Raw genomic sequence first — 25,929 nt, 5'->3', positions numbered from 1 at the left:
TAAAAGAATGATTTCGTTAATTTATTTTATTTGGAGAGTTAACGAAAGCTACATATAAATTTATACTTGGATTAGAATTTGTCTAATAAATGGCTAATTATATCGGAAATTCGTAATTAAAATAGTATAAAGAGCACCATTTGTACCAGATCTGCACGTTGTACCTACTGTTTTTAAGGACTTGGTAAATAAAAAATATAAAAACCGATTGTAATCAAATTATTTAATATCTTACAATATACAATACATATTTTTAAAGTCTTAAAACTATCAAGTCTTTATTTACGTGCACATGTAGGTACATAATAAAATGCCGGACCAACAACAATAAATTTGAAAATACATATACAATTATTTGCACTTTGTAACATCTAAAAGGAAACTAATGTATTAAAATTAACATTATATTACAATTAATGAGACTAGGAATATCACAACTGATTTCGGAAAGGTAAACTTAGCGTGTGTTCTTTCTCTATCCCTTTTAATACGGAAGAGTGAGACCAGAGTTTACGTTGAGCACAAACTACGCCTACCTTCCTGGAGTACCTATAGATTAAGGACTGAAGGAATATTCTTAATATCCTAAAGTTTTCATTATTCACTCCCAATCAATAATATTTTATAATATTGTGGTCTTAATTGTATAATCACAGCAGCTCACGTGACCACGGCTGAAAAGTAACTTATCCCCATTAAGGAATTTTAATTATGAAAATTCTTTTAGAGGATTTTAAGAATATTCGCATATAGTTGAATACACAAGGTGTGCGTCGAGTTATAAATTAACTTTGTGCGAACAATTTTTCAAAGAAGACGTATAATATTCGATGTTAAAGAATTAACAACACTTGATTTTTACATTAAAATCTAAAACCCGTGAGCGAACTTGTCGTTGAGAACTTTGTTTACTTATTTTAACATTCAATCATTATTTTTACAATCATATCTAAAAATCGTACCAAATTTTAATCAGATTCTGCTAAATACAAGAGTCATTTAAATAATGTATAATAAGTTCTACAGATTTATTAGGTAGACAAGTAGTTTTAATATTGTTGTACAAGTATTCTCGTACCCACAAAATGTGAATTCAAAATAAATTAGTTCACATTCTTTATAAGCGTTAATTGGTAGTATTTTTATTCGTTATTGCACTTTTGGTAAAGTCACGACACGAGGCACAACAATTTCGGTTTATCCTATTTTACACAGATTTTACAATTTCCATTTAACCTAGTCATAAAGAAAAACAACTATTATATTGTTTATTGCGCCCTGGTCACAATTTCACAACACTTTATTGCCAAAATATAAAAATTACAAATAAAACACATTTTACTACACCACAAACGATATTTAAACCGGCTTAAAATATTTAGAAATTACCTACGCCTGTTCTACTATTTCTACTAATCTTTGTCAATGTGGCAACACTACTGAACTGTCAAAATTGTGTCAGTGTCAGGGGTGTTAGGGTTCCGCGTCAAACAAAACGCAATCAGAATAAATTATTATTTTTTAAACTTTTCTTCTGGCTATGAAATTATTATGAGTCTTGACTCTATTACAATTGACATTTGAGATATGAACAGTTTTGACGTTGTTAACATTGAAATCCAGTTCAACGCAGGTAAAGTATTGCTCCTGTCCTAAACCTAAAACGGCTACTTACAGATATTCAACTATGTCGCATTTTATCGAGATGTTAGGGCAGCTGACGCCATAGGTGAGGTTGAGACCATGGGGTTGACTTTTGTGCCGCTCTGTGAGTAATTTGTGGAAGATGGGCAAGATCGCGCACTCGAAAAGTTCGGACTCCGAGCTTGCTGTGTACATCTTTCGTTGGTCGACGGAGTCCTGGCGTTTGGAGTCGCTGCGGCCGTACGTTGCGGATTTGCGCTCTTCGCGTTTGTTTGGTGATCCTGGAAATTAAGAATATTATTTTAAAAAAATATCTGGGCAGGTATGGCCCACCTTGTATTAGATGGTTCTGTGGTAGGATCTCCAGGATGTGCTTATAATTCTGTCGATATGTAAGTTTGTATTTTGTTTGTAGGACATAATTATGTAGTTTTATTCCAAAATTATTAAAAAATTTCAAAATTATTTATTCATTTAACATGCACAGGCACAGGGTATACAGGTGTGTCGAATCCTCCATTTAAGTTAATAACTTGTATTAGGAGGAATCCGCTCTTCCATACAAGGTTCCGACTTATAATTAGGTACTAAGTTATAATATCTATCATGCTTTACTTACACTAATAAGAGGGGACCGATGTCAATAATGTTATTGTCCATTAGTTAATTATTCAATTTTGGTATAGTTACTTAACTAACTTACAACTAAAACAAACTGTACAGGTAATAGGGTTAAGACATGAGTAATTCTGTTTCCTCGTATGTTTTGCCTTTAAGCCAGTTAGTAATGATTCTTTTACATTCTCCTAATTTTTTTGTTATTTATTGGCTATGTGCGTAGTTCACGAAGGAGCTAGGGTACAATCGATCACGTTTGACGTGACAAGATTGTGAGCTTTCCTTTTTTGTCATCTGAAGGTATGTCAAAATGTGTCCCAAAGCTTTTAGCACACAAGTATCATACATAGTCCATCTTAGGTCAGGATGGCCGTGTCGCATACCTGATTTATGCCTAGACGCGACGTTAGGGCTGCTCTTATGATGGTCTGGCCTTGGCGCGTGCGCCTGCGTCAATCTCGGCGAGTCTCCAACCCCCTTCGCCCTTTTTAATGGCTCTGCCTCATGCCGTAACCTCTTCGCTGGAGAGTCTTGCGACTTTGTAACTCGTATCGTGTCTGGGTCTGGTCTCCAGTCATTCTCCTGGAATGTAAAAGAAGGTTGATAGAAGGTTGATAAGTTAGCAGCATTTTTTTTCAAACGGTTTATAGTTTCTTCAAACACAACACTTTTATAGCCCATGAAAAAAATCATAATGTTCCTGTGTTTTCAACGTGTTTACCTGATGTTCGGGGAGAGGTTTCCTTGGTATATCGTCCTGTCTTCGAGGCGTTTCCGACTTTTCTGGCCTATCTTGCTTTTCTTCTTGGTAGCTTCTTACCTGGAAATAATGACTTATATCAGCTGCGTCATCAAAAAGAATCCAATGAACTTTCATTCACCAATGGCGTACGAGTATAAGGTATCTGTACCATCGCCTATACTGTTAACTGTACATCGGTGTACCTTATGCCTTTTGTAATAACCGATGTACTGTTAGGAGTGTTGCAGTTTGTACCTAGAGATACCGGTATCATTTTTGTCCGACTACAAGAGTTTTGATTTTAGCAGTCTATCTACTCAACCGTCTTTAAATCTCGTCTTTAGAGTAAGATCGAATTATAAAAGACTTGTCATGAAATTATAAGTATTATAACTCACTTGAGCTGAAGACTGTCTTCGTTTACTCTGGCTCTGAAGCGGGGGTGTGCTCACTGGCTGTGGAAATTCTGACCCTCGCCGCTGCAAGAAATATAAAGTTGCTTCATGTCTCTTTTAGATACACGAAGATTCTGTTCTTAACATTACAGAGTCAAGACATCACGCATGCGTCTTCCATCTTTACGCTTTCCGGATATTTAAGAAATAATGCAAAATAATGTGAAGAATAATTTAATGGGATAAAGACACTCTTTGTCAAATAAGCTTATGTAAAGGACTCTAAGGATTACCTTCGCTAGCCGATCAGTCATTCGAAGAGTCTCCGCTTCCCGGTAACCTTCAGGTGTACCACCTCTTGTGGTGCCTGCTGCAATATAAACAAATACGTTAATAATGAGTTATGTACAGAAATTGCTAAGTCCTGCGTTAATAATGAGTTATGTACAGTAAGTGTTAAGTCAAAGCTATGAGCATTTAGTCAAGTCAAAGACTCATACTTACTAAAAATGCATTAGTTATGTTATGTTACTAAAACACATAAATTATGATTGATGCTTTTTCTGTTTGCTTTAGCATTGCTAAAACCATTAAACTTCGATCAAGAACGTACTTACAGGGTTCTTGTGGAAGTGTACTAGTAGTTTTTAAGAACTGTATACTAATATAAGTGCAATAAACAATTCAGAACGTACTATACGTTCCCAGAAAAGTTTTTCAGAAAAGCTCAACACACAGGACAAACATTTTGATTTATTTTTGAACTTACCATAATTTATGGAAGCATTGGAAGCTCTTCTTTCTAAATTCCTGCTATCAACCTCCCTGAAAAAAGACAATACTATGCACCGCCATACTAATTTGATAACTCAATTTGCAAAATACCTGCGCCATCTTACTGTAGACATTGCATCGGTGTGTATAATGAATGGATAAACCATTCAATGACACTTTCTTGTAGTGATCGATCTTATGAATTCAAAACCCTGAATGTTTTTACCTGTGATGATGAGGTGATGACTGCTGCCGGCTCTTCTCTGACACACTCCTCTGCATCGGAGAGTGGTGGTGGCCTGTTTCAGTCTTTCCAGGTGGTGACTTTTGACACGTGTATTGAAAGGTGTTCGTGTCCCACAGGTCGCTCTGCACTACTATGAACTCTTTCTTTCTCCTTTCGGAGTCTCTTCTTTGACCTGTATAGTAAATCAACGTGGATTAGATATCTTTTAAGCTATGGTTAAGTTTGTGTGTGATGAAAAAGTCGCCGTTTAAATGGCTTGGCATGCAAAAAGCTGGATAAGCGCGAGTCGGACTCGCCCACAGACTACAGAGGGTACCGTACTTTTTTAGTATTTGTTATAGCGGCATCAGAAATGCGTCTAATGAAGTGAAAATTTCAACTATCAAGCTAGACAGTTGATATCACAGACGAACCGTGATCGGTTGATGAGATACAGCCTGGTGACAGACAGACGGACAGTGGAGTCTTAGTAATAGGGTCCCGTTTTTACCCTTTCGGTAAAAAAAAGGAAATTTAAATTTTGAAGACCGATTTTCACAACACATCATAGTCTCCTAAATATCTATATTATAGCATTAGTTTCTTTATAAGATTAAGCTTTGATTTACTTACAAGCTTTCTTTCGTTCTGCTGTGGAATAGTCCGCATCTATATCTAGTATATCTTCAATTTCTTGTTTAGGTTTAAGAGGCACTGGTGGGTCTCTTTCTTGCCCTGGAAGAAAGTCATAATGTCAGTTAAAGTAATTGGAGGATACTTGTTGGGCATCATCTACTAATATACCTACACTCCCACTGCCAGCCATAGGTCTATCATAGAAGAGCGGAATTGTCACGCTACTTCAGCACGTACCTACTGAGGACTAGCAACCTAGGTGATCAGTGGACCGGAATCCGACATTAATTTGACCGCATTATCATAAAACATGCGAGATGGTGTAGGCGGATCTGCGCGTACTTCGAGTCAACAATTGGCGAGAGGTCGCACAGGACCGAGAAAAGTAGCGCTGTCTTGTGTCGGAGGCCAAGTCTCATTTTAGATCACTGAGCCAACGGAGTATCGTAAAAATCTTTACCTATTCTATCCAAATATTTTGTCATCTACCTAGTCTAAGTGTTTCTTGAAGTCTACTTGATTCGTTCTTTCTTTGTCTCTTTGGAAACATACCTATGACCTTCCTCTCCATGCCTGGTGGGGGCTCCAGATCATCCTGGTCCACGGACACGTGCATAAGGTCCGTGAGCAGGGCTCCACTGACGCTGGACATCCGTCGGTGGCCCCTCGGCTTCATGTCTCGAGGAGGTGTTTTGGGCTCAGGGGTTTTCATTTGCTTCTTTTGAAGTTCTGGTGTCTGTGGATGATTAAGATGGTTAGAAAATGAAAAATAGGTATATGGTGGATTTAAGAAAATTATTTGTAGAAAATGACATGCAAAAGATCAGAGACTGAATTTAATAATTGGGTCAGGAATCAAAGAACTACGATATTTTCTCGTAAATTGTGAAGTGTCACGGGGTTCTAATGCTAAGGCATACGGCTTCATTTGATATTTAATAGTTGTTTATGGTGAATGAATAAGTCGTGAGGAACCATCGGACTAATCCCGGTTTTTCTCTAGGTTGGCTGGTCTGATGGCACTTGGCAGTAGTACTAAGAATAACTGTTGCAATCGGAAAAGTGCTAAGATGCAGAGTTCTCACCTTATTGATCTTTGGTGTAGCAGCCTTAGTATACATAGGTTCCTGCACTTTAGCTGGCACCGACTTGGCAGTAGGTGTGTCGCTTGGTTTAAGAGCTGGAACCGTCTTGGCCTCAGCGCGCACTGGTTCTTGCTTGAGTGAGGACTTGGGGGCGGGTTCGGAGGGCTCCTGTGGGCATGCTCATGCTTTAGGCCAGGGGTTTTAAAATTATGGTCCGTGGAAAGAAAGTCGAAGAATTGGTATCGGGCCGTGGTCGGTCAAAAAGTTTGGAGAAGTTTTAGGGTGTAAACAGTGTTAATACATTTTCCGGATTTCATAATACCACGAGAAAGAAGGTTGTGGACAAAATGATGGGTTAAATCGATTTCAAAGACAAGAAAAGATTGTCATATGGCATAACTTGTTGGACATTTATTTTAATAACCGGGTCAGGTTGCAGGATGTTCATTATTCATCAGGTTAATTTCGACAGAAGAAGGTCTTAAAAACATATAAAACTTTTGACATTCCAATAATAAAGATATTTAAAAAAGGAAAACAATGCAAACTCAATATCTTGGGGACTGCTCCCACAAAAGTCTCACCATTCTCACCTCAGCCGTCCACCCATAAGGCAGCTTGGCGAGCTGATCCTTCTCAGGAACAGCCTTGGAGGACGGAGGGCTGGTGTAGTCCAGGTGGTTCTTGAAGGAGACATTCTTGGTCTGCTCCTTCTTCGGCTCTTTAGGGGTTTCTTTGAGAATTTCTTTGACTAGCTCTGGAGGTGCTGATGCTTTCGTTCTGTAATGATTGTGAAAGTAACAATGAGTAAAGAGGAAACGTAGAAGCAGGAGAAGCAATTACAACTTTGAGTCCTGGTCGAAGTAATTTGTATGCTTCAAAAATTTGCCACTAGACTTGGTTTCTGCATTAATTTTGTCTTCTAGAATTGCTGGTGACTTTGGCCGCTTAAAGATCGTTAAACTTATGCCCTGATAGTACCCATGCCTCGATCGAAGCACTCCTGCAGTACTATTACGTCCCATTTTACCTCTTTCCGTTTTTGAGTGATAGAAATCATTTATGAAGGAATGAGGATTAGTCAAGAAATAGTTTCTCAACATAAAATACTGGCTAAAGACTCACTTTTCGTTGACTTGATTCTGTAGATTGATGTATTCAGCCTCTGCCCCAGCTGATGCACTGAGGCTACATACTGATGTTATATCACTAGTTTCTGGAACAACAGAAAATACTTATTTAGGTTAATCACTCGCTTTGGTAGATGGTAGATGCATGTATTTATTTAGTTTCACTAGGTAGAGACCTAGACCTAGGTAGAGACTTCAGTTGGAAAGTTGGAAATATAAGCAAGTACCTATAATGTGACCAAAAATTGTGTTTCGGAAAAGACATTCTCATCATCTATTCGTGCCAATACTCAATCAGTGTCTGTCTGACGGATGTTATATTACCCTATCGATCTTTTCACGTTTTAAGTAGCTTACCATAGGTACGAAAATCGATTGATTGGTTGTAACGTCAACGTAACTGCGCTTTCTTTCAACGCCTTTGCCGCGCTATACTTGGCTGGCGACTGGACGGTCTATGTTTATTAGCTTTTGTTTCGTGCCATTATGATTACCCTACATGTGGGTTTTGTTTTACCTGGATGGCTAATATTTTCCTTAGGCAATGGGAGCTTGGTGGTCATTGCCGCTGGTGATCTGGAGTCCTTGGTTGTGGATGATTCGGAGCCAGCATCGCTGCCTAGTTTGCTAAGCAACATCTGGAAAGAAAACCTTGTTTAATGTATTTGGATAGGAATTAGTGGCTTCAAAACGCTTATGACCAGATCTCGGCAGGGGTGAGCCATTTTGACATCACTAATGTCAAGTGTAGATATGAATATAGATACACCTTAGAAATAAATACTAAAACAAACGTTTATTAATTATAATTAAACTAAAATGACAATGCCTTATGTAGAAATAAACTTAAATAGTAGGATATGGATGGATATACATATTATTTGAAGAGGTTTACTAAAAAGCTTGCTATAAAATTCATTTGTTTTAATGGCGACGTAAAGATCGTAGCGGAAAGGCAGTCTAAATAAATTAATTTCTTTAATTATTAAATTCATCAAAAATATCATAGAAGGGAAAGTTGAAGCAAACAGGAAGAGGGGAAGGCCAAGGAGAGCGTACATGGATCAAATAAAGGAAAAGATCAACGTCGTGTCGTATCGGGCTGTCAAAGAGAAGGCGGAGGACCGCCAAACATGGAAATTGCTCCACCGACAAGAGTCATACTCTTAAATATATGATGATGATGAATTATTAAATTATACCACATATAACATCGAATGACAAGGCATGTCCATGTTGTGCAAACTCTGAAAACAGCTCACCCCCGCCGAGCTCTGCTTATGACCTTTTTGTATAACCGCCAAGTTCAGCATAATCCTAACCACATTTTAGGAATCATCATGTGAATTATCAAATCATAGAACTCCAGATAATATGACTACATGATGTGCTATGGATACATCAGTTTCAGATTGTCGTATAATTTGTTCCTGTTTCTCCTATTGGTTGAAAGTTTGGCAGTCAGTTTCATTATTTGTATGAATGAATTGTGCACTTTTCGTGATTTTGTTGGCAGTCGACCATTCTTCGGGCTGCTACGAAGAAATTTTAAAACGAGGATGCCAACCTCTGTTACACTTCTTCTACCCTCCTTTTCTCTCGAAATTTTGTTTACCGACCAAGTTAAATTAATTTCGCTTACCTGTAGTTCGTTTTCTTTAGCCTGTAACGTCCTCCGGTACCGATTGTTGTATTGTCGGAGCTCCTTCAACTTCCGTTCGAGCTCCGGTCCCGGACTCCGACACTCGTGCGTGGACGCCGGACGGAGCGTGGCACGGATCCGGGACTGAGCCGTGCCGGGCTGGCCGTTACGACGAAGCTCTAATAGCTGAAATAATATGAAAGACGTTTTAGACGCTTAGGTTCGATCTCTCAAATTATTTCTTCGAGACTTTTCTACTGATACATAGTTTTTTCGAATATATCTTTCATAATTTTTAAGAAAAAAAAACCGACTTCTATGGGGCCCGGTGAAAGATTATGGTAGATGGTGCACTATGTAGAAAAGGAGGTAAAACCAGTACTTTCTAGTAGCATTTCGTTTCCGTAAGGGTCGTAGTTCTAGCCTAACCTAACCCACTTCTCTGATAGCAGTTCGGTTCTGTGAGGATCGCAGTTCGAACCTAATCAAACCCACTTTTCTAGTAGCATTTCGTTTCTGTAAGGCTCGCAGTTCTAACCAAACCTAACCCACTTAACGGCGCATGCGGTGCGGTGTACGGGAGTTTGAGCGGGAGGGGTTTGGCATCATCATACCCACATTTTATGGTAGGTAATCATAGTGGTTTATTTAGTTTAGGTATCATAGTGGTTTTCCGGGTCAAGGGCCGGGTCTCTGAGTGAGAGTCCGGGTCCGAGTTCCGGTCCGAGTCCGGGTCCGGGTCCGGGTCCGAGTCCGGGTCCGAGTCCGGGTCCGAGTCCGGGTCCGAGTCCGAGTCCGGGTCCGAGTCCGGGTCCGAGTCCGAGTCCGGGTCCGAGTCCGGGTCCGAGTCCGGTTCCGAATCCGAGTCCGAGTCCGGGTCCGAACCGGATCCGGGTATGAGTCCGGGTCCCAGTCCAAGTCAAAATCGAAATTCGAAATCACCAAACATGTACTATGCGTCGTTGAAGAGTTCTGTTCTGATCATCATCAGCAGTTCCACTTCATCAAATGCGACAGTTTTTAATGTAAATGCTTGATTTTATGATGAAAATACAAAAAATTCTATACGTATGCCTTTAAGATTTGAGGAGTTCCCTCGATTCCTTATGGATCCCATCATCAGAACTCGAGCTCGACAGAAATGTGGCTTAAAAACTTAACTTGCTTAACAAACATAACGAAGAGGACAAATCGCCAAAGGTGAACTATGCGTCGTTGAAGAGTTCCGTTCTGATCATCATCAGCAGTTCCACTTCATCAAATGTCACGTTTTTGAATGTATATGCTTGATTTGTTGATAGAAACACAAAAATCACCATATGTATGCCTTTAAGATTTGAGGAGTTCCGTCGATTCCTCATAGATCCCATCATCAGAACTGGATTTTGACAAAAACGGGACCAATCTGTATGCATATACATACAATCAAAAAAATAATTTTCAAAATCGGTCCAGTAATTACGGAGATATGGAGTAACAAACATAAAAAAAAAAAAAAAAAAAAAAAAAAAAAAAAAAAAAAAAAAAAAAACAACCGAATTGATAACCTCCTCCTTTGGGATTTGGAAGTCGGTTAAAAACTACCAATCTACAATATTTTTGACTATTTTTCGTTTAAAAGTATATGTATTGAAGCAATTAACTACATGCATTTTACGTTTAAAAATATCTATTTCATCACACTCGCTCAGTAAAAGTGGAATTGCACGCAGCTTTAGCGGGAGTTATAGAAAAAGCGTTCTCCCTAGGGAGTTATGAAGTTTCTAGTGCCATAAATAACAGTTTTTTGTCTTTATACTTAATTTTTGTATCGCAAGTGTGATGAAAAACATTGTGTGTAATAACTCGGGGCGTAATAATATTGCAAACTCGAGTCTATAAATCGCTCCGGCAAGCCGTCGCGATTTAACTTACTCTCATTTGCAATATTCAACTTACGCCCCATGTTCCACAATGTACTATTGAAGCAACTGCATGCTTTGTTAACTGTCCATGTAATTAATTTACTTGGCGCAGTCGTCATTAGGATCAGAAACGATAACGATGTCTTCACTCGTCATGTCTTTGTGGTGTTGACTAGGTGTTCTTCTACGAGTTACTATTGGAGGAATCAGTACGGTTTTTTGTCCTAAACTAAAAGCGATGCTTATGGTATTTATGGAGTATACTATATCTTTGTAATTATCAATATTGGTGTTTCTTACCTTAGGAACAAAAACCAGGCATAGGGTTGCCGTTGTGCAAAAAATTATGAATATAGCGATGAGGACAAACAGAGCGTCTTTGTGGTCTGCCAAAACCTGGAATTGAGATATGAAGTCATTCTTAAAATCTTCTAGAGTTAGACCAATAAAAGCCAGCGGCGATTTTGATAGCCCACGCAGTGCACGTGTTATTTTAAACGTCAAACTTCTATGAGACTCTGACGTATAAATAATACTTGCACTGCGTGGGCTATCAAAATCGCTACAGACTTTTCCTGGTCTAGCTTTAGCTTCTAAAGTTACAAACGTCATAATTTACGACTATGTTAGTTTCAAAACCTGTACTAAAACACTTAGGCCCACTTGTACCATTCCACTAACCCGGGGTTAACCGGTTAAATCTGGAGTTACCATGGTTACCAGTACAATTTGACACTGGGTTGTCGCTTAAACCGCTTAACCCCGGGATAGTGGGATGGTGCAAGTGAGATTATATAAGCAACAACGAAATTAGGAAACTAAATAAGGCTACTAAATGCTGATTTATAATCGTGAGAGCATTGGGCCAGATAAACAGACAAAAACCAGGACAAGTGCGAGTCGGACTCGTCCACCGATGGTTCCGTACTTTTTAGTATTTGTAGTTATAGCGGCAATCGAAATACAATCTGAAAATTTCAACTATCACGGTTCACGAGATACAGCCTAGTGACAGACAGAGAGACGGACAGTGGAGTCTTAAGTCTTAGTAATAAGGTCCCGTTTTTACCCTTTGGGTACGGAGCCCTAAAAACGTATTTCTTTCGTAACTGACCAGTGCAAGGGGAGCTCCGGTAATGCACACGATCAGCACGTTGTAGACAGACAGGCCGATGTGTTTGGAGTCGTTGAGCGCTGGGATGGAGACGTGCCGCGTTTCCCAAGCCAGAAAAGCGCCGAACACCTGGAGGGAAAAAAATCAAGGTTTGAATACTTGTGGGCTTGTGGGCAAACGAAGAGTTATAATATGCTCTTGTGGGACAAATCGCTATGAATTATCTTGATACCCTGATATGATACCACTTAGGCTTTCACAAAATACTTGAGCCATGCACTAACCCTTTGTTTCTAATTGTTTTCATTGACTTTCCCATTTACGATGTCCTGCTATTCTCGTCGTGGTCAGATTCTCAATCGTAGCCGGTTAACCACTTTAAATTCAAGATTGTAAATCATACAGTAAGTAGCAGAAGTTGCTAGGCGGGCGAAGTGTTCAAAATTATCTTGATACGCTATTATCCATTATCCTCATAACAATAAAGTCGCGTCAAGATCATATTGACACCTGGTCCGCTTAGCAACTTGTGCTGCTGACTGTACCACTAGAACCGAATATAAAGATTAACCGATCTTACCAATAGAAGTCCCTTGTAAGCATAGATAATTCCTATGAAGATGTTCATCTGTTCTGACTGGCAGTATTCATTCTCCTGGACTATCTCAATATCCTCACTCGTCGGATGCGGCTGGAACAACAACAATAATAATATAAAAACGGTAAAGAAATCGCTATTTTACTGAATTAAAATAATCTATCAGTGCATGTCTCAGATCATCATTATCGTCATCATATGTCATCATCATCATTTACCTATTTGCATCCACTTTGCAGAATGTATGAAATCATATAAGACCGAATTGGGTAAACTGTTTTTGAGATAGCAAGTCTATAACTGCAGGAAGGAATTGGAAATGGAGCTTGTGATAAATTTGTAGGTAGATACACTTTAAACTTTTGCGTTTTGTAAACACATTCCCGTTGATATTGTGGTCTTTCCGTGACTACAGCTGGTGCAACTCAGCTGAAACGTCGGAATTATAGGTAAAAACAATGAAATTATACCGCGGTAGACCCGTTCGTGTAATTAAATATCTGTAGATCTGTCATAAGCTTATGATAAATCTGTAGATTCAAATTCAATCAAATCCAGTGGGAAGCCATGATCGGCCAGTTGGATGACATGGAAAAAATAACATACTATAATAATTTAAGAATTAGGACGAGTGGAAGGCACGCGGACAATCTACAATGGGCTATTGTAGATTGTCCGCGTGCCTTCCACTCGTCCTAATTCTTAAATTATTATAGTATGTTATTTTTTCATCATGAACCGTTTATCAATGTCGAGTCACCGAGAGAAGAGATAAGACACATCATAACATTGAAGATCGCAAATTGTGGGCACCTTTCTCTGTCACTCTTATTACACCTTAAGTAAAAGAGAAAGATAAGGATGCCTACCACAGGATCCATCCGCTTGGTGGCGCGGTAGAAGGGGTCGGAGACCTGCCAGGTGATCATGATAGCGAAGTCCACGCACAGCAGTACGCCCACCACCATGAATAGCTGGTAGTCCTTGATCACCTGCACACAAAATGAAAACAAAGGCAATTAGGTACCTTAATTAATTATTTAATTTTGGTCACAATAGGCTTGTCTTCGTACGCCACAAAAGATCTGAAGGTCTAGCCAAGATGACAATCGTTAATAGATGGAAATAGACTAGTGACTTTTAGTAGGATCTGTCATCCTGTACGGATATGATGGTCGTATTTGTCTACGTGACAGCGTGATAGAACGGTGTCCGTCTCTTTCTATCCCGCAGAGTTAAAAAGTGAGAGTTGTTTTATCACGTGAATAAATGTGGATAAAGCGATCCATAATAGGCTTGCTGATACATTTTAAATTTTCATTGGGCGTTTGTCGATTGTTATCATCTTAGCTGACTAATTAGCTAAACCCCTGATGAGACTTCGAAAATAGAACATAAGTAGGTACTCGTAAGTCGTATTGAATAACCCTGTATTGAACGATCCACTAAATGTTGAGTGACGTACCTTTTTATTAAGCTTGACATCCGTGAAGATGGAGTGTACTCTCCAGGTCTTCGAGAACATGGCGCCGAAGGCCAAGCTGAAGCCGGCCATAAGTAACCACGCCCTCGCTGTGCAGATGTATGGGAACGCGGCTGTGAGAGAGACAGTGGTTAACGAAGGAAGGAGAAGGAAGGCAATTTGTGGTGTAGATCTCGAAACAAAGTTGTATCAATTAAAAGTGGTATGAAGTTGGTTACAATTGAAGTCTCTTTCAGAATCCGTAGGTTAGAGAGATTAACATTTGTACATTATTTAACTAAGTTTGGTACAATGATCATCAGGAAAATGGTCACAGGTTTTGATCTGTTCGGGCAGATAACAAATGAAAGACATAGGTAGTTCAAGACAAAGTCATTTGGCTTGTCAAGTGTACAGAATTTTGTGAATCCGGTTTTCTACCATCTTTTAATTATAACTTTATTTTGAAAAATACACCACATAGAGTTTAGAAACAAAATAGAATCTTGTAAAATATCCAGATCTTGTATGCTTTAGAATAAGGAGACGCCACCCAAGAAGTCTTTACAGGCATCACTAGTCTTCTAAAGGTTTCATGGCTCCCTCTACACGATGGCCCAGCGCCGGCCACTCCAAGTGACGCATTCATGCGTTAAGAGGGAGCAAGTGATATTGCTATCTCATTCGACCGCATGGCTGCGTCCCTTGGAGTGGCCGGCGCTGGCCCATCCTGTAGAGGAGCCATCAGATGTTCCAGATATTTCAACAAGGTTATATTTTCTCGTATCCAGAAGCCTTCTTTTCATTTAAAGGTTTTCACTTTACAATTCACATCCAAGGGCTACCATCATTACGATCGTTATTCCACTCCAAAACTATGGACATTCATTATCATTACAATTAGTTCTATTCAAAGTTGGTCATCGTTCCTTAAAGAAAACAATCCCAACATGCTCACAAGTGGTCATGAGCAAAAAACGTGTTAAAATCAGGATAGTTGCTCAAGAGTAGGGTACTTTATGTCTTGATGTACGTATGCAAAGAAGAGAAAATGCGCTGAATAAGAACATCGAAGCAAAAACATGACAGTTAAAACAAGCGCTAGTCCAGGAGATTCCAAGCTTAAAGACCCGAGGCATCGAAAAAGTGTCAAAAAAGTGTCACGACTCAGTCCTGCTTATGTAACTTATGTTGCTAGCACTAGCACATTCTAGAACGACACGCAAGTACACTTTCTTTACAAGGAATATTATGTCACCAACAGTCACATGTAAAGAAGGTCCTAGCATAAAAGAGATTGGAAACCCCTGCACTAGTCCATAAAGCTACAGTTACAACAGATCACATACCACCGACACAAGCTTCGCAGTAAAGGAAAATGAAACCAAAACTTGGAAACATGCTGACGACTCGTCGACCTAGAAAAACGACCTAGGTCTTTCTCAGAATGAAAATTCTAGTCTAATAGTCGGGGGTTAGAGTTCCCAAAATTTGGTTAACGGCATCCACATCGCCAGGGTCGAAGCTCAAGCGGAGGGTGGGAGCAAGCGTCGTTACCTCCACGCTGGGGTTCCTGAGAAAGACCTAAGAATCAATGAAGGTGATGAGATCAAATGATTTAGCTCGGGTGTCACATGCCCGGCAGTGCTTTGCTTATTTAATTTACCGTTTCAGTCCTGTTCTGTCTGACAGAACATTCTTCAAGCTCTCAGCAGTCTAAGCTTTAAAGATAAACATGATTGAATTGTGGAAATTTGAAAGATGATCAGTGATTGATTACCTTTTGTCCGATAAGTTGAAGAGAAGATACAGATATTAATGACACAGCGATAGGTCAGTACAGAGAGGTGTTTGGAGAAGGGCATACCTATGCTGCTGAGGCTGGAGTCGAGACCGAGGAAGATGACGCTTAGATAAGTCAACATGCAGCCGATGATGATGAGGTTGTTGAGATGCGGTGAGGACATCTTGATGTACCTAGAAGAATGATGACGTTTATGTGAAGGGGCGCCGTAACCGCAATCCCAGTATAAGGTTTGTAAGTAGTCCGACTAAGCGCAGGCGAAGCCAGTCTTTCGGAGCGTGCTTCTATTAAATTATCCTAAGGGCTTGCATTTTAGCGCCGTCGTTTGTATATTCAGGCGAAAACTGTCATTTTCATTTGCGAAACCCCTTTGTTCAGAACTGCAGGCGGAACCGGAAAAAACAGCCCGATTCCAGAATCTCGAATATTAGATGACTTTGAAAATCAACTTTTGATCACAACATTACCAGCTTTAAGAGTATACTTGCCTCTGATTCCTGTAATGTATGTTCATGGCCAGGAAACCGATGGCGAGGATGATACCGATGACGGAACAGGAGACCAGGAACGAGTAGATGGTGATGTTGACCTGAGTGTGCTCGATGAGGAGCAGCGTGCGATCTTTTGGAGGGTTCCTAAAAGCAACATTTAAGATAAGATGACATGGCATTAACAAGTTGCATCATCAAAGGCAAATAAGGTCCAGAAACCCTCGCCTCGCAGCTATCCCACCACTTTCACATTTCTCATTTCATATTTTTGACACTAAGTATGTATTTCAGATGGATCGAATGCGACAATCATGCTATTTGAAGACCTTTGAAGATCTGTGTTGTCTATCTAGTTCTCGCGCGCTAGTCCATACTTGAAGGCTACTCATGCTAGATGATGATGGTGTATCTGATACTTACTTCCCGAACCATTTGAACATTTGTCCGTTGGTAAGATCTAGGTGATCTCGCTCAGCACAGTACTCCCCTACTTTCACTTCCCCAACTTCGTCCCCTTGGAACTGTTTCAGCAGAATGGAGGCTTTCCGCTCATTGTTGTGGAACCGGACTGGGCCCTGGTATTAAAAAATTGATAATTTTTTTGGTAAATATATATGAGTACAATTAACTGAAGTTACTTTAAATTCAACACAACACTAGCTTTCTTGAGCTTAACCGTGGGACTTCAGTCAATTTGTGTAAGAATGTCCCTATAATATTTATTTATTTAAAAACAGGCTGACGTGTGTATATAAGTTTCATATCCTTCTCCAACATCTTCATTTGAGTGAAATCACTTTCATGAACATATATTATTATTATACAAGTAGTAGCTCAACGAGGGTGCGGAGTGTTAGAGTCGGCAACGCGCATCTAACCCCTCAGGAGCTGCAGATGTCCATAGGTTACAGAGACTGCTGACTATCAGGCGGGCCGTATGCTTGTTTGCCACCGATGTGGTATAAAAAAATCAATTCAAACTTACCGTGACCCCCTCAAATGTGACGTTGCTAAGAGCGTCCAGGAATAACTGCTCCCATTCCTTATCCCGATATCTGAAGTCCAAGACTGTCTTCTCTTTATACCGCAGCTTCACCCGCTGTGCCACAGTCTGGATCGCCAGCGCCATGGCCCAGATTCCTGCCACATACATTTGCCATAAGTACACTCATGGACAAATTTCTTCTTCTTCTTCGTGGTCGTGACCTCATGTCTGAGGGACGTGACTACTATGGGTTATTCTTCTTACCACTGATTACCTAATTCTTGACTAATTTTAAAAATACTTTAGGTGCTGTAATCCAGTCATTAAACTTTTTTTGCGTTCCTCTAAATTTTTCCATGGTTTAGGTTTAGGTATTAAGTATTGTTCGGAATGAGGAGTCAGTCATTTTGATGAAGTCATTTGTCTGCAGATTGTCTAGGTATTTGAGACTATTTGCAGGCGATATTCGGAGCATTACTTAACTTTACTATGTTGGTACTCGTACTCTGCGTCATCTTTTGCGTCATCCTAAAGGGCTGTATTTGAACTAAAGGATTGATGATATAAATTAATAAACTAAAAGAGTTACCATCATAAGTGTAGCCATGGAATCTGGAATATTCAGCGCCTCTTCTCCTATCATATTCGACTTGGTACTCTTTAGGGCTCTGAAATTAAAAACAAAGGAAAAAACAGGCTCTCAATAAAGTTTTGTTTTAAAAATACTTCAACTGTCTATGTGAGGGTTCTCCATGAGAACCTTTTCCTATTTGTACTAAGGAAGGACAAATAGTTGCTGGTCCTTACATGGCGACTTCTATTAGCAGTTAATAAGTATATCATTGATTTAATGAGTTCTTACAATGCCGGAGACAGTCATCTGCCCAGTAGTGGACAGTGGCAGCAGATCCGTGAGGATGGCAGTGTCCAATGCTGTGGTGAGATCTCGCTTGGAGCACGGTGCGTGGCGCTTCCACCATTTTGGAGTGTAGGTGCCGAGGAGAAGCCAGGTATACGCGCGTCCGTACATCTCGAGTCTGGAAAATACATTTGATGTTTAATAAGTATCATCAATCATCATCCACGCAATGACTATTCGTAAACCTTATTGCAAAGAAGTAAGGTCCACTGATGATGATGGCCAAATTAAGTGTTTTGGAGGGGATATAGGGTTACTGCAAGCAAATCCCGGGATCATTTCGTATGCAACCAGGATGCTAAGATAAGATCCTTCTTATCCTCCCTAGAGGTCTCCAAACTTGTAAGCTTCACAGAATACTAGGGTTTGCAATCCGGATCCGAAATGTATGAAATTATCCGGATCTGGATCCGGATCCGCGGATCTTCCCATACATTTCGGATCCGTCGTGCAAACCCTACAGAATACCTATCTCCACAGCAGGTTTTGGTTAAAGATCCCCATCAAGATGATCCGTATGCCTTTCTTCTTAAGCTCTTGGGAAAAACCCTGAGACTAAGGATTCTTCGTCTTCAAACTTACTTGTAAGCCTCACAGAAGATCTCCATAGCCCAGGTCTCATTGAAGTTCCCCAGGATGATCCTGATATCCTTCTCCTTGAGCTTGGCGAGCGCGGACTTGACTTCTGACGCGAAACTCTGCTGCTCCAGAATCTCTATCTCGTGGTTGTCCAGGTCGGAGATTAGGTCGTTGTGTGCCTGGAGAAAAGGTTCCATTGTAAAGTTGGATGATGGTACAAAGAAATTGAAGATCAAGTCTTATAAGAAGAAGAACAAGTATTATGAAGAAGTTACCAAAAAAAAATATTTCAAGGTGTCGTTGTCGCAAAGGTAGATTACATCTTTTTAGTCCGTAGGGTTAGGTGCTTATGTTTAACCTAACATTGATTGGTGGTGGAGTTTTTTGGTGAGATGCTTTCATGGTTGTTTGAGTGAATGCCTTTCCAGCATTCATGACCAAAATTAAGGACTCTATGTAACATCGAGAACCGCTGTATAATGTGAGTTTGAATTAGTTTTCCAAGATAAAATGGGGCAGCTATATACAGATGTATGCAGCTATATGTATATGTAGCAGAATTTTCCGAGGTTGGGTAGATCATTATTGTTGTTTGATGTTTTGCGGATTTTAATGCGAAGAGCCAAGGAATTCAGTGGAAGAATATCAATCTAAAATACCACCTTCCTTATATTCTTATATGTATTGTAACAGGCTGATGAAAGAAAGATCATCAATACTTACTAGTAGAGATGCAACGGATAGTTGTTTGGCCGGATACCGGATATCCGGATCCGACGGAACTATACCTACATTTCGGTTTTTCAGGTGCGCATTCTGCAGGTTTGACCTGTTTCCTAGAAACGTTCGCGCGGACTCATTTCTGATTCGAAATGAGTGCGCGTGCAAGTCAGTGGAATGATTAAATTGTTTTAAAATAATAAATAAGTACAAGTATGACCGTGTCTGTTTCTTAAATCCAATTTGTTTACTTCGAAATCAAGCAATGTTACTATCCGGTATCCGGCCGGATAGTAAAATATTGGCCGAATAGGCCGGATACCGGATAGTAACCGGATATCCGGTGCATCTCTACTTACTAGTGCATATCTCGGTTCGTTCTGGTAGATAGTCCCGACCCTCGTCCAGTTGAAGTGCTGCAGGAGTCTGATGCGGGGCATGTTGAAGGCATTCTCCGAGGGGACGATGCGGAAAAAGTTGGGGAAGGCTTCTCTCGTGAACATGGGGTGAGTATCTGCGTAGGAGAGCTGAAAGCACAAACCTAAGATTAAGTAGGAAACTATAAGCTGATAAGCGCTGGTGGTGATCGTTGGTCCAAAATCAAAGACTGGTACAATACCAGTGAGTTTCTTGGCATTTATATATGTAGGTACTTACAAAATGTTATTTTGATATAAAGCTGTTACTTTTAAAATGCAGCCGGAAAAACTCTAAGATGTGGAGTAAAAGTATTATACCTACGTTTACTATCTTTCTGACTTACGCTTGCTGTTGTGGGGTAAAATAAAACCCTATACCTGCGTCAGATGCCAATGCTTGGAAGCCTTGGCTATGGGGTCCGTGACGTGGGTACAGGCGGCGCCGAACAGCATCAGCTTATGAGGGCCCGAGTGCATCATGTCGAAGAACGACTTTACTCCAACCGCTGCGTTGCACTGGAGGAAACAGTAATGTTTAAAAAAAGTTTCTAGAATTTTCACCCGAATAACATTTTTTTCGAAAATAATATATTGTTAAAATCATAATATATCTTGTATTCTAGTTCTATTCTTTTAGCATTAGAAAGAACTTGAAAGAAAGTAAGCGATCTTGATGGCATGTCTTTTAATTAAAAAACGCTTTTTTAAAATCAGTAACTATTACTTATGAAAGCAGAAGAATATAAATGATCGTACCTATTAGATTCATAATTGTTACATATTTGCCGTATCTTATTTTTAAAATGTGTTTTTCAATTAAAAGTCACATCAAGATTGTTTACCTACTTGTAATTTCTAATGCTAAAAAAAACGAAGTATCAGGCTTTTTATAGAGGCAATTTAAGGCCTGTCCAGGCGAAAACAATTTTTAGCCAATCTTGTCCGATCAAATCAGGTGGTGCGGACGCAAACGCCAATTTGACCACTTACACCAATTTTAAATTTATGATGATATTCGAGCGCTCTAAAATAAAAAAAATGCCCCCAAATGCGAATACTAGCGTCACAAATTGGTATTCTTGCGTCCTCACCCCATTTTATCGAATCGGTCATAATCGGCAGTTGGATTCGGCGAGCCAGATTGGCGTTTGCGTCCGCTCGGCCTGATTGGATCGGACAATTTAATCAGATTGGTGAAAAATTGTCCTCTTTTGGACACGCCTTTAGGTTTTACGTTAAATAGTGCGAGGGCAAATAAAAGTTGCTTTATAAGTCGATAACGATAAACATTTTTTGTTTTGTTTGCAAGTAGGTAGAAAAAGCTGATGGTTTTAATAAATAACGTTTAGTTTAAAAGGAGTCACATTTGTTACATTACGAGATTTACGAGTCAGTAGCACAGATGCCTTTTGGTCTCTTATAATTTAGATACCTATATTTCGCCTCACTTAATTTGTGTCCGTGGCCGGTAGGGTTTGCAATCCGGATCCGAAATGTATGAAATTATCCGGATCTGGATCCGGATCCGCGGATCTTCCCATACATTTCGGATCCGTCGTGCAAACCCTAGTGGCCGGTAAAACGTCCCACTTTGTGGCTTGTCATAAGGATGACTTGATAGATTATTGCATAAAGATACAAGCAAATCTCGTCCTTATGGCAAGCGACAAAGTGGGACGTTTTGCCGGTCGCGGTCAAATTTTGTTCCGTCTTTCTTCCGCTGTCCAGTATTGACTGGCTACTACTTCAATACTCACCTCAGTATCATTCCACCACATATGCAGCCGGTAGTTCCGCAGCACGCTGTCATGCTCGTTCACATGGTCCAAGGCCAGCTTGACACTTGGCATCACACCTCGCCCTACAGTTCACGACACCATCACTATGGTGGTATCTACATACTCACCTCAGTATCATTCCACCACATATGCAGCCGGTAGTTCCGCAGCACGCTGTCATGCTCGTTCACGTGGTCCAAGGCCAGCTTGACACTCGGCATCACACCTCGCCCTACAGTTCACGACACCATCACTATGGTGGTATCTACATACTCACCTCAGTATCATTCCACCACATATGCAGCCGGTAGTTCCGCAGCACGCTGTCATGCTCGTTCACATGGTCCAAGGCCAGCTTCACACTCGGCATCACACCTCGCCCTACAGTTCACGACACCATCACTATGGTGGTATCTACATACTCACCTCAGTATCATTCCACCACATATGCAGCCGGTAGTTCCGCAGCACGCTGTCATGCTCGTTCACGTGGTCCAAGGCCAGCTTGACACTCGGCATCACACCTCGCCCTACAGTAAAGTTCACGAAATCATTAATATCGTAAAATGACGAGTGATAATAATTTAACAATTGGGTAGGTAAAGTTTTTTGAAGATAGGCAAATTATATTTTTTCCCGATAGTATTCATTATAGCGATCACGGAAATGCAGCTCTTTTATTTTGATATTATTTTATTGATTAAATATAATTTTTTAAATGATCGATATGACGTTTGTGAGGTGAAATGGCAGATTCGAGTAATTAATTCCTTTGCCGTAGTAAATGGGACGAGATAGAAAAAAAATCGATGTCAACTGTCAGTGTCATTCTTGGAAAATAACTTGCAAATAATTGGAAAATAATGATCGGACGAAACATTTGTGTTTTCTTGTAATTGGATGTCGGTGTGATTTCTAGAATAAGTATTTTTAACGTCCCTAGCACGCTCAACACGGATATTTTGATAATGATAACGATTGCTTTCGACTACTTGGCACTGCTTCTTGGAGAACATTTTCATTAACGCCTTCACCACGACTCTTGGACTGCTACACGAGTCATTTTGGATCTCAGTATCAACACAATAGATGGAGACGATCCCGGAAACGTTCGAATGGAAATAGAATATTACAGAGATGAACTCAAACTGCGTCGTACCGTCTACAAGACAGTACAGACGTTACTTTCCAAATTCAGCGTATTTGAGCACACCAAAGTCTTTAACAGCGATTCGGTGCCAAGCTTTGAAGATATATTGGCCAAAATGGTAACTTATACGTTTGTGAGGAGTATATAAACGTGATTGTTGTATTATACATACATAATGATTAAGATTGTAATAGTCTTATAACTAGGTCGTTATTGGCTATTATATATGGGCTCGGCAAGGTGTTCACGATATCTGGCGGCTTAGCACGGTAGCCTTTTTATCGCTTGTCACCATGCCTGTCACGTTCTAACAAGTATGTAAGTGCGAAAGGGACGCGCTTAGTGATAGTCGATAAAAATGGAACCGTGCTGCGCCCGCTGAACATGCACGCCCTGATAATAGAGGCGTGTTCAGATATTTATGAGCATCCTAGCTGCACCAATATATCTGATGGCGACTGTACTTTAGAAAACTTATAATATAAATCCAATATAATATAATATAAATCCAGTAAATTTCGTTTCGTTTTATTTTATAAATCCACAAATTATTATCCTTAAGCATTAACATTACGACAGTAGAATCACGCTGTGTGGCGTGCCCTTGAAGAGAGTTGAGAGGTTCAAATATGGTCAATATGGATAAGTATGTCTGTAGGGTAAATGTGCTTCACGTTGGGGCCTGTTTACATATTGATTAGTGTTGATTGCGGGTTTAATACATTTGCCATTATACACAAGTAGCAAGTGTATCAACTCGCAAAAATACTATATTTTTGCTTCCATTGAGGTATACATAGTAAGCACTATTCTCAAATTATGTGAGGAAATAAAACAAATTCAATTTAGTAAAGCGTATTTAATAGGGGTAAAGTGACGCGAATACAATTAAAAAAACAACGCATATTCTTAGTTTATATTAAATGTAGATGGCTTTTTAGTTTTCACTTGGTCACAGAAATACGCTAAAAACCACTTTCAGAGTAGGTGTTTCTTGCGTTTTGGCTGTCCTTCATGTGTCCTTCCAAAGCATGAGCATGTCGTAAGTCCTGTTGTATTTGTCCCTGGACTTAGCAGGAAGCTAGTTATTCATTATTAAGTTTGCTTCTGCTTTCAAATGAGGCGGTGTGCCGTCTATTCCAGGTCGTTTTCGTCACTTGAACTCATTTTGTTTATTACGAGTATTAAAATAACAAGCGGTAACTTATTGAGTATTGCACAACGAATAAACTTTGCCGCCTTTTATCTGCATATTTTTTTAAATTATATTACCATAGATACTAAGCATACGGTACGCGCATGCGTCAATCCGCGCGCACCGCGCAGCGCCCTTTCGCGGTGCTAAAGCGGTATCCAGACGGGACTGATCAAATCGGTTGATTTGATCAGAAATGAAATTGGCGTCAATCTCCAATTTTAGATTTATGGTGATATTAGAGCCATTTAAATTGAAAAAATGCCCCATAACGAAAATACTAGCCTCACAAATTAGTGTTCTTTTGTCCGCACCTCATTTTATCGGTCATTATCGGCGGTTGAATTCGGCGAGCCAAATTGGCGTTTGCGTCCGTACGTCCCGATTCGATCGGGCAATTTAATCAGATTGGCGAAAAATTGACTAATCTGGATACGCCTTAAGCAACATCGAGTTCACGATAATTTGACATATAATAATAATAGATTTTTAGCATAAGTTGCATTTCATAAAACTTAACCCAAATCATTTGTACATTTTCAAGTCAAAGATAAAGACATGTTGGTTTTAAAATTTTAATAAGTATAGACCATAACATTGTCATGATCTTGTAACATTGTTAAAATAAGAGAGTCTCCCATTTTCATTTTATTGCATTTTTTATAAAATGTCTTTAGATTCTCGGGATATCTTGGTCCTAATTCGATTGCTCTTTTTTATGGAAATAATTATATCCTTCAGTTTCACAGGATGCTCGAGGCTTAGCCGAATAACACTGCAAGGAAGTATGTCATGGCTCAATGGTTCTAATTAGCCATCAGTATAATACCGCCAATGAATGTTTACATCCACCTGAAAATAAGAACAACATTCATAAAATGAGGATAACCACACAAAACTAACAGATGGTTGAAATTGTTAGAAAAAATTAGACCGATTTCTTGTTTACGAACTTAACAGCTCATGGCAATTTAATAATAAAAATCAAAACACAAGTGAAGAAAGTTTTATGTACCTATGTATTTCACGGATACGTACTCCTGTACGGCCATTGCTCCTCTAATTCAACGGCATTGTGCTTATCACTGTTATGATAATAATTTCAAATTTGTAGAATCTGCTCGCAATCTCGTATGAACTCGCTTATTTTTCTTGCAAAACTCTGTCCAAGGGTCAGCGTAGGGGCTGTCGTGTAGGGGTGGGGAAGAAAACGTTGTCCAATAATTTTATTATGCAGTGCCAAGTTATCGAAAGTAAATTCAATCTTTGTCCAAATACGCGCAGATGTCGTGGGGAATCAGAAGTCCGTGGGTCGTGCTGAGGTCGTCGAAAATCTCAATGATAACATTAATAGCAATTCGCAAGGTAACATGAGGCTTGTCCGTTATTTTTCGGGAATGAGAGCTAAGTGACACTGACAGTTGACATCGTTTTTTTTTAAATCTCGTCCCATTTACTACTTGCAAAGGAATTACTCGGATCTGCCATTCCATCTCACAAACGTCATATCGATCATTTAAAAAATTATATTTAATCAATAAAATGAAATAAAAATAAAAGAGCTGCATTTCCGTGATCGCTATAATAAATACTATCGGAAAAAAATATAATTTGCCTATCTTCAAAAAACTTTACCTACCCAATTTTTAAGCCCGACGCAAAAAGAGGGATGTTAAGGTCTCCCCAGATATATCGACGCGCAATCGGCAAAAGCCGATAGGAAAAAGCTTTAAGTCTGTGCAATAGAGCGAAAAAGTCGTCGTTCTGCACGGCTCGCATCGGCCGGCGCCCGCTGATGCGTCGATGGCTTTTTCGCTGTTATTGCGCAGATATAATAGTACATTATTGTCGAGGCTCGGAAGTAGCTACTTGCAGGCTGAGGATTCGTTTTAAACGGACGACCTTGGGAGTCCGTTTAA

General features: G+C 39.8%; 1 protein-coding gene across 4 annotated transcripts in view; it reads right to left on the bottom strand.

Annotated features, from left to right (window-relative positions):
• Nucleotides 1–208: 208 nt before the first annotated feature.
• Nucleotides 209–25,929, bottom strand: part of LOC134675604 (gamma-aminobutyric acid type B receptor subunit 2) — a 31,850-nt gene continuing 6,129 nt past the window's right edge. The window contains exons 3-31 of one of the 4 annotated variants that reach the window (XM_063533927.1): nt 21,645–21,748; nt 20,266–20,403; nt 19,828–19,995; nt 18,752–18,927; nt 18,113–18,287; nt 17,840–17,918; nt 17,251–17,405; nt 16,686–16,840; nt 16,263–16,409; nt 15,838–15,947; nt 13,974–14,104; nt 13,378–13,500; nt 12,491–12,601; nt 11,911–12,039; nt 11,097–11,192; nt 8,893–9,078; nt 7,768–7,888; nt 7,246–7,336; nt 6,705–6,900; nt 6,121–6,288; nt 5,588–5,771; nt 5,033–5,134; nt 4,400–4,592; nt 4,169–4,224; nt 3,693–3,766; nt 3,403–3,483; nt 2,984–3,082; nt 2,646–2,844; nt 209–1,925 (exon numbers count right to left, since the gene is read on the bottom strand). In XM_063533927.1, coding sequence (XP_063389997.1) covers nt 1,672–1,925; nt 2,646–2,844; nt 2,984–3,082; nt 3,403–3,483; nt 3,693–3,766; nt 4,169–4,224; nt 4,400–4,592; nt 5,033–5,134; nt 5,588–5,771; nt 6,121–6,288; nt 6,705–6,900; nt 7,246–7,336; nt 7,768–7,888; nt 8,893–9,078; nt 11,097–11,192; nt 11,911–12,039; nt 12,491–12,601; nt 13,378–13,500; nt 13,974–14,104; nt 15,838–15,947; nt 16,263–16,409; nt 16,686–16,840; nt 17,251–17,405; nt 17,840–17,918; nt 18,113–18,287; nt 18,752–18,927; nt 19,828–19,995; nt 20,266–20,403; nt 21,645–21,748 — 4,001 coding nt within the window. In that variant the 3' untranslated portion in view covers nt 209–1,671. Of the gene's footprint in view, nt 1,926–2,645; nt 2,845–2,983; nt 3,083–3,402; nt 3,484–3,692; nt 3,770–4,168; nt 4,225–4,399; nt 4,593–5,032; nt 5,135–5,587; nt 5,772–6,120; nt 6,289–6,704; nt 6,901–7,245; nt 7,337–7,767; nt 7,889–8,892; nt 9,079–11,096; nt 11,193–11,910; nt 12,040–12,490; nt 12,602–13,377; nt 13,501–13,973; nt 14,105–15,837; nt 15,948–16,262; nt 16,410–16,685; nt 16,841–17,250; nt 17,406–17,839; nt 17,919–18,112; nt 18,288–18,751; nt 18,928–19,827; nt 19,996–20,265; nt 20,404–21,644; nt 21,749–21,793; nt 21,902–25,929 lie in introns of those variants that run through there. The other 3 variants (XM_063533926.1, XM_063533928.1, XM_063533929.1) reach the window with 3 other exon arrangements.

The sequence above is a fragment of the Cydia fagiglandana genome, chromosome 22, assembly GCF_963556715.1.
Source record: "Cydia fagiglandana chromosome 22, ilCydFagi1.1, whole genome shotgun sequence".
Lineage (NCBI taxonomy): Eukaryota > Metazoa > Arthropoda > Insecta > Lepidoptera > Tortricidae > Cydia > Cydia fagiglandana.
This window is presented reverse-complemented; position numbering and strand designations above follow the sequence as displayed.